Raw genomic sequence first — 8,276 nt, 5'->3', positions numbered from 1 at the left:
GTTCAAAAGAATCCGAGCGCGGCTAGCGTGCCCCAAAGAGGAAAGGGGCATAAAGGATGAGCATGAGCATCGGGATGAGAAGCGCAGAGCGCTGCTCTTCTCTAGGAGGCATCCGTGATCAAACCGCTCGCTCCTACGCCTGCTGCACGCCTAGGCAAATGGATCAGAGCACCGCAGGGATAAGAAGGGATTCCAAGCAAAGCAAAGGTGCTCCTGATCCACTTACGCCGGCTTCCAACCCTAAGTGCAGTGCTGTGTATGACTCCCATGTTCCCGCTTCACTGCAAGTCTTTTTTTTCTACCTCGGCCTTTACGGCAGAAGCAGAAAAAACCACCACGAAACAGGGGAAAGCGCAAACAAGATGATCATGTTGCTGCACTTTTAAACTGCCATCACTCCTGAACATTGGCCAGGCTGGCTGGCTGGCTGGCGCGGATGGGAGTCGGGCTCCCCAGCGCCGCCGCCTCAGCCCCTCTCTCTCCCTGGGAAGCGCGCTTGGGTCTGAAGCTTGAAATGAATTCCCCCTCCTTCGACTCCGTAGCCCCCTGGTGAGTCTCAGCAGCCTCCCGCCTCAGGTGGCGCTGCGACGCGCAGGTGCCAACGCCGGAAGTCGTCGAGGATCCCGAAATCGGTTCCCTTCCGGAGACGCCATTTTGCCGTGAGACAGCAGCAGCAGCAGCAGCAGCAGCAGTCCGGGAAGCGGCGGGGTTTCTGAAGCTAACGATGCTGTCGACAGCAGGCTACGCCGAGCCTGCACTTGGCCTGGGTTGTGAGGCGAAGCAGGGCTCTGCAATACAACACCGCTTCTCCCCTTACACCTTCAATGGCGGGTGAGTGTCTGGCCACCGGCCTGGCAGCCGCTTCCTGTCCTCTCCTCCTTTTGTATTCGGCTGCTCGGTCCGGGCTGCCCAAATTACGGCGGTTTTTGTTTCGCGCGTGCGATCAGCCCTACTTCCTAGTGTTTGACTTTTATGTCTTCGAGAGTACTTGTTTTATTACAATCCGACCCCACCTTATGGCCGTAGAAAGTCGTCCTCCCCCCTTCAAGACGGCTTCCAAGTTTAAAACACTAAGGACAGCTTTAAAGATCAATACAGTCACCAAGAGCATCAAATCGCTGAGAGCCCACAGTTATCACGGCCTCCATATGCTCACCCGAAGGTGACAGTGTCTGTGCTTTTCCAGATCAAGACTTGTACAAAATAGTTTTAGTCCCACCCTCCCAGTCTGTCCAGCCTTTTTCTCATGGATTTTCAGGCTTTCCCGTTGGTGAGGGCAGCTCCTCCTTGATTCCCTCAGCTGTATTTCATCTCTTAACCTTAGGTATATCCAATTTTCTTTTTATTTTAATTCAGGGTGCTGCCGGCATTTTTTCAGTTGTACAAGTGCATTAAGGAAAGAAAATAACCAAGGGTTTTTTTTTGGGGGGGGAGACCCTCTGTTAGTCTTGCACCCTGTTTTTGAGCAAAATTGCTGAGATCTGGCTGCTATGACAGTGAAACTCCAGTTTTGAGTGCTTTCAAAGAATGCACAACCACGTATGTGCAGGCTGTTTTTGGATCTGGGCAGGAAAGTGGCATGCTTGCACACACTCTACTAACATGCACAAATGACCCAGAATGCAACCGATGTTCAAATCGGGGGTTGCCTGTTTCTGATTCTCTGGTATAAATGTGGATTGATAACTGAGGGTAGAATGACAAGAGTCAATAAATGACAGGATTACACTCCTGCTGAAAGAGTGGGTACCTTACTTGGGGTATTCCTGAATCCATTGCTGTCACTTGAGGCTCAGGTAGCCTTGGTGACACAGAGTGCTTACCGGTACATCAGCTTCATCTGATGGCCCAGCTGTGCTCCTATCTGCACAGAGATAGCCTAGCCTCTGTTATCTATGCTCTGGTAATCTGCAGGTTGCATTACTGCAATGCATTATGCAATTATGTCTTCAAATACTTGATGGATGTAGTTTTTGGAACAATCACAACTGCAAAGCAAAATCTATAATACTTGTAGGATTTCTAGTTTTTGTGTTGCCGAGCTGAATTGTTTACCTAAATCCTAAGTACCCAGAAACATTTGTTCCTTTTTCGTCTTAAAGGACTATATTGGCAATTGCTGGTGAAGACTTTTCTATTGTTGCCTCAGACACCCGACTGAGTGAAGACTATGCAATTCATAGCCGGGACAGTCCAAAATGCTACAAACTGTAAGTTTAACTTGAGAGAACCTTAAAATTGTAATTGTCCTGTAGTCATCAAGAGAATCTTTCACTTTAAAGAATATTACCCAAGAGAATCTTTCACTTTAAAGAATATTACCCAAGAGAAGACACTGACAAAGTGAAATGTGTTAGATAGTGAAACTAAAACTACTTATTTTTACTTATATTGTGCTGCTGTAGTAACTCTTGGAACATTGGTAGGCCCAGCCTTTTCTAAATAAGTAGTTTTAGTTTCACTATCTAACATGTTTCACTTTGTCAGTGTCTTATCTTGGGTAATATTCTTTAAAGTGAAACAGGAAAAACATCCAATTACATGCTTATGCACGTACTGGACGTTTCAGACTACAAAACCAAAATGTTTCCTATAATATTGCTTCAGAATTTTCCAGGGCAAAGGAAAGAAATTTGCTAAGTATGAGTACCACAAACTTCACCACTCGTTTTTGCATAACTCATTTCATTTGATGCATGAAATATATAGCATTTTAGCTTTCTTAATAGACATGTCTCATAGGTTCCAACTGAGGAAGTGGGTATAGAATTGTAGACTTAGTTTTATAGTTTTAGGCTGGCATACTATGTACCCACTTACTTGGGAGTGAGCCCCATTGAACATAGTAGGACTTAGGGTTGTGTTGCTAGCTTTATAGTAGAATAGTTCTTAAGTGGTTGCATAGATATAAACATTTGACTTGTAACCTTCTATTGACATCAGTTGATGTTTTGTGATGATGGTGCTTGTTAATACTGTCTCCATAGCATTCTCTGTAGATGGCAGGGTTTGTGCAAATTACTATATGCTATACACTGGAACCTCGGTTTATGAACACCCCGGTTTACAAATTTTCGGTTTACGAACGCCGCGGACCCATCTGGAACGGATTAATTCACTTTCCATTACTTTCAATGGGGAAGTTCACTTCAGTTTATGAACACTTCAGTTTATGAACAGACTTCTGGAACCAATTACACCCATGCTTCGGGTTAAGTATGCTTCAGGTTGAGTACTCCGCGGACCCGTCTGGAACGGATTAATCCACTTTCCATTACTTTCAATGGGAAAGTTCGCTTCAATTTATGAACGCTTCAGTTTAAGTACTCCGCGGACCATCTGGAACAGATTAATCCACTTTCCATTACTTTCAATGAGAAAGTTCGCTTCAGTTTATGAACGCTTCAGTTTATGAACAGACTTCCGGAACCAATTGTGTTCATAAACCGAGGTACCACTGTATAACAGGGATGTCCAACACGTCAAACGTGATCTACTGGTCAATCCCTGCAATGTTTTTGTAGATCGCAGTGGATCGTTGGCCCCGGCCCCTCTCCCTGTGCCGGAGTCTATTGTTGCAGAAGGGAAGCCGGAGCTTAGAAACTGAGGCTGTTATCTGGCCAGCAATTGTAATGTTAGTGGCTGCTTCCGTTCCTCCCCCAAATAGGGGGCTTTCCCCCTCCCTCAGAAGAGCTGCAAAAAAGTCAGTGAATTCCTATAAAACAGGGCATTTCCCCTCCCTAAAAAAAGCTCAACACTTTGGCCTGAACCCCTAAAAACCGGGGGTAGATCACTTTCAGATTTTAATTTTGAAAGTAGATCGCAGTCTCTCTGCTATATAATATGCTATGCGGAGTTTTGGGGCTGGTCCAGATTTGCATTACTGCCACTTTCCCTTGATGTGATACTGTGGTGTCTTTGAGAACCTGTGATCTGGTGGAGAATGTATCAAGTGAACCAAAGCACACTCGGGCACCAGTACATGGAGTTAAGAACGTAAGCAAAGCTTTGCAAAATCAGACCCAAAGGTTCATGTGTTCCCATATGCTTCTGAGAAGCCAACGAGCCTCCAGCAACTGGTATTTGGTGGCATGTGGCCTATGAAGACGTAAATTATATTTGGCCTTCACAGCTAGTATGTCAGCATCACATCTTACAAGAATGCATTCCATATAATTGCTCCAGTTGTGTGTGGCACTATATTCAAATTGCATGAGCCCATGTGATACCGTAGTGAGCACAGTTGCATATCATCATGTTGAATAAAAACCACATCAATGCACAACTGAATCAGTCCTGGTTCTGCATGTTAAGCAGTAAAGTTGTAATTCGTACAACACTGCTTTATGAAAATTTGAATGAGAGGAATTCTTTGGTGTTTTTGTTTACAGTTGATGTGTGTCATAATTGACAACTAAAGGTACTTTAACAAAAAATCTTATCTGAGAGTATTCATCATGTCAATGTTACTTAAAATCATATTAATGTTGCATTTGTACAGGACAGATACAACGGTCATTGGTTGCAGTGGATTTCATGGAGACTGCCTTACACTTACTAAAATTATTGAAGCAAGGTTAAAGGTGAATTATATTTTATTTATATATGTTTGTAAATGGAGGTGGCCAAACATTAGTAAAATAAATATATGCCAAGAAAATATTTTTAAGCTTAGAAATTCCTATGGCATATTGGTGAATCAAATATAATTTCTCTGCACAACAGCTGAAGCATTGTGGATTAGAAAGTAAATTTGCGTTTTTGTAGTTTTTTTTAACCTCAGGGATGTGTATAAAACTTAGGTGGTTCTTCCAGTGTACAGTTACAACATTGGGTGATGCCAGATGTTTTAAGGAATTCCTTTACCCTTTAATGATAACTAGTTTTTCTTGCCTGTTGGTAGAGTAGCCTGCTTATGCAGTAGTCTGAATCTGACCGTCTTGCCTGTTCTGCTGCTCATTTCAGTGAAACATTCAGCATGAACTTCCACCTTGTTTCTGTTATAACAATTTTGCCATTTGATTCCAGATGTACAAACATTCCAATAACAAGACCATGAGCGCTGGAGCTATTGCAGCCATGCTTTCTACAATCCTGTATTCTCGAAGATTCTTCCCTTACTATGTTTACAACATAATTGGTGGATTAGATGAAGAAGGTAAAGTCTAATTTGAATTCCTAGTAAATATAAGTCTATCTTGCAGCATTCAGAATTTGCTAGGCGCCAAACGTATTTTGCACCTGGCTGTCGGGTGCTTGTGACAAAGTGAAGATGTCTGGGCGCCAGGATGGCACCTCATGTCTCCACCATCTGGAGGTGCATGCCTGGGGATCCTTGGATCTTGCCTGTTTTCACACACTAGCAACACATCCTGAAGAATTATAGCCGTGAAATTTTATCTGCACAACCAGAACAAATTTCAGGAACCATGACATTCATGCCCATGAAGCCCCAAGCTTTCTACTGCTCTGCAACCGTCTGGAGTAGCCACTCCTCCATTCAAACAGACCATACATTGGCTAAGCAGAGAATGGCTTGGCATAATGTATGGACCAGGCCATTGTTTTAAAAATTGATTTTAAAAACGTACATTGATTTAAAATGCTCCGCACAAACCATGAACTGTAAACTAAGGTTTGTTCTTGGTTTACAACTTGGTTTACCACAAACCATAAGCACAGCTTCAGACAAATCATAGCTCAGCCCTAGGTAGCATGGTGGCAGCAGGGCCAGGGATGGAGCACTGCAACTGCAGTTTTGTTCCAGGAACCCACACAATGTTCATTCATGGCAAGTTGTGGTTTGCCTTAGAGTTGCATGTGAAATGGGCCAATACCTGTTGGATTTTTGGAATTCATTCTTTTGGGTTGTGTTTCAAGTTCATTCTTTTGGACTGTGTGATTAATTTTGGTGTGCTTTGGTAGCTATATAATTTCTCATCCACTTTTATTTAAGATGACAGTTCATTACTCTTTCTGTCAAATCCACATCATCTGGTTCCAAACTGAAGGGGCTGCTGTAGCTCCAGTGTCTGCTCCAACTATATAACCTTATTCATGGTTGCTGCTTGTGATTCCAACTTCAACTTCTTTTTCTTCTTAAGGAAAGGGTGCAGTGTACAGCTTTGATCCAGTAGGCTCCTACCAGAGAGATACTTTCAAAGCTGGTGGATCAGCTAGTGCCATGCTGCAGCCTCTGCTGGACAACCAGGTAAGATTTCAGACACGACTCTCTGGTTAGTGGTTACATTGACATAGAAGTACAATGGAACCTTGGTTCTCGAACTTAATCTGTTCCGGAAGTCCATTTGACTCTCAAAACCATTTGAAAACAAAGGCGTGGCTTCCAATTGGCTGCAGGAGCTTCCTGCACAGAAGCCGTGTTGGGCGTTCGGCTTCCGAAAAACGTTTGAAAACTGGAACACTTATTTCCGGGTTTTCGGCATTCAGAAGCCAATTTGTTCGCCAACTAAGCTGTTCAAGAACCAAGGTTTGATTGCAGTTGAATTGTTTCTGAAGCACTTAATGTTTCTTCTGTGCTTCTGATGGCCTCCATGTTTGACATACAGTAGTTTTCACCTAATAGAAAATTAAGAGTAAGAAACAGACAAGCTTTTATCAACTAATTTTCCATACACAAGAACAAACTTGTACATGGCTACCTGCTTGGCAGCCTGGAGCGATTAGGATTTGCTTCCAGAACCCCAGACATCATAGCTTTAGACAAGTTGGTGGTTCTTTCCTCTTAGCCTACAGATGACTAATGTAGGTATTATGTGAGCAGGTGGGCTGATAAGCATCTCTGGGGACTTCATTTGCTAGGGTGTGAGTTCCTGAAAGAGTTGTCATTCTATAAAGCGGTGCTACTCTGGCTGACACAAGCATGATCTAGAAGGTCACCCTAAATAAAAAGGAAACAATTTCTACTGGTGCTTTGTGCTTGTTTCAGTTTCTTTTTTATTAATTCAGAGAGGATCACTATTTGCCATAGCTGCATTCAGATAATGCTTGCATCCATCACTTACCTTGAACATGTGAAACTGTTGCCATCTCATCATCAGTTGTCCGTAACTGTTACACTTTGATGTCATGGCGTTTATGAATAGTTGATTTCCAGCAATTGCAGCCAAAGTGAATGTGCGAATTTTGCCTTTAATTTATTCCCTTATTCTGCCGCCTCCAAATGAATGTAGTGATCATTTACCAAATGACTTCCTTACACATTCTTTTTATTTTTTTGTGGCAAAACCTGGCCTGTTAAAATACCTGTCAGTCATGGTGACAGCATAACAAAGTAGCCCTCATCTTAATTGTCAAATGAAAGTGGGAACAGAAAGGTTAATTAAAATGTCTTTATTTTTGAAAGGTTGGCCTCAAGAACTTGCAGAATGTGGAGCATGTGTCTTTGTCTCTGGAGAAGGCTTTGCAATTAGTCAAGGATGTCTTTATTTCTGCTGCAGAAAGAGATGTATACACTGGGGATGCACTAAAAATCTGCATTATCACAAAAGATGGAATTAAAGAAGAAATTACTCCATTGCGAAGAGACTAAATCAGTGCACTGTACATTTAAATAATTTTGGTGTGCAACCTTAATTTTTGTGCTGGCTATATACTGCTGGTATGATATTTGATGTAATAAAAAAGGAACCGAAGCTGTCTTTCATCATTTGTATTTCATTGTTCGCAACATAAGTGGGGTTTGAGTCACATGAGGTCAGTCATGGAAAAACAAGCTCAGTTACTCAAATGTAAAGTTGCAATCTGGTAAATGGTAGAAGAGAATAACTTGATCATTATGTCAGCGCAGTCTACTACACAACAACTTAAATTTATCTTAATACTTTGGACTTGCACAAATGCATGATACAAATGTATACCTTGAATTAAGATGATAACAGCTGTTAGTTGGACAACTTCTCATTACTTTGGGTGAGTAAAGTAGCCAGCCTTCCGTCCCTTCTGTTTCTCTGAATCGTGGTGCAGAGAGGGCCCAATGAAGGCATGGTGTTAAATGTGTATTTGCATTTAATGTAGGATTTTTTTTAAAAGCAAAAATATTAGGTACACAGGATGGGGCTAATAGTTTTTCTCCGAAATGCAAGTATCTCCTTTAGAGGAGGGATTTTCTTCAGGATCACAGCATGGAAGGAGAGGAAAATTCTGATAATTATTACTCCTGGTGTTCTATTGTGGGTTTTTTTTTAATTAAAAAAACCTCTTTTAAAAGTGGTTTGGCCCAGAAAGTAAGTATGTTTAAGGTCTCTGCATACTTA

The 8,276-nt window shown here is 42.2% G+C and overlaps 1 protein-coding gene across 1 annotated transcript; it reads left to right on the top strand.

The window, feature by feature from the left end:
• Positions 1 to 659: 659 nt before the first annotated feature.
• On the top strand, positions 660 to 7,655 carry PSMB1 (proteasome 20S subunit beta 1). Its single transcript, XM_035108500.3, has 6 exons — positions 660 to 831; positions 2,103 to 2,210; positions 4,502 to 4,583; positions 5,029 to 5,158; positions 6,105 to 6,211; positions 7,367 to 7,655. Exons 1-6 carry the CDS (start codon positions 725 to 727, stop codon positions 7,550 to 7,552), a joined length of 720 nt encoding a protein of 239 aa, XP_034964391.1. The 5' UTR covers positions 660 to 724; the 3' UTR covers positions 7,553 to 7,655.
• Positions 7,656 to 8,276: the final 621 nt, after the last annotated feature.

The sequence above is a fragment of the Zootoca vivipara genome, chromosome 3 (assembly GCF_965207765.1).
Source record: "Zootoca vivipara chromosome 3, rZooViv2.hap1.1, whole genome shotgun sequence".
In the NCBI taxonomy this organism is placed as follows: Eukaryota; Metazoa; Chordata; class Lepidosauria; order Squamata; family Lacertidae; genus Zootoca; species Zootoca vivipara.
The sequence above is the reverse complement of the archived record's forward strand: the minus strand, read 5'-3'. Positions and strand labels throughout refer to the sequence as shown.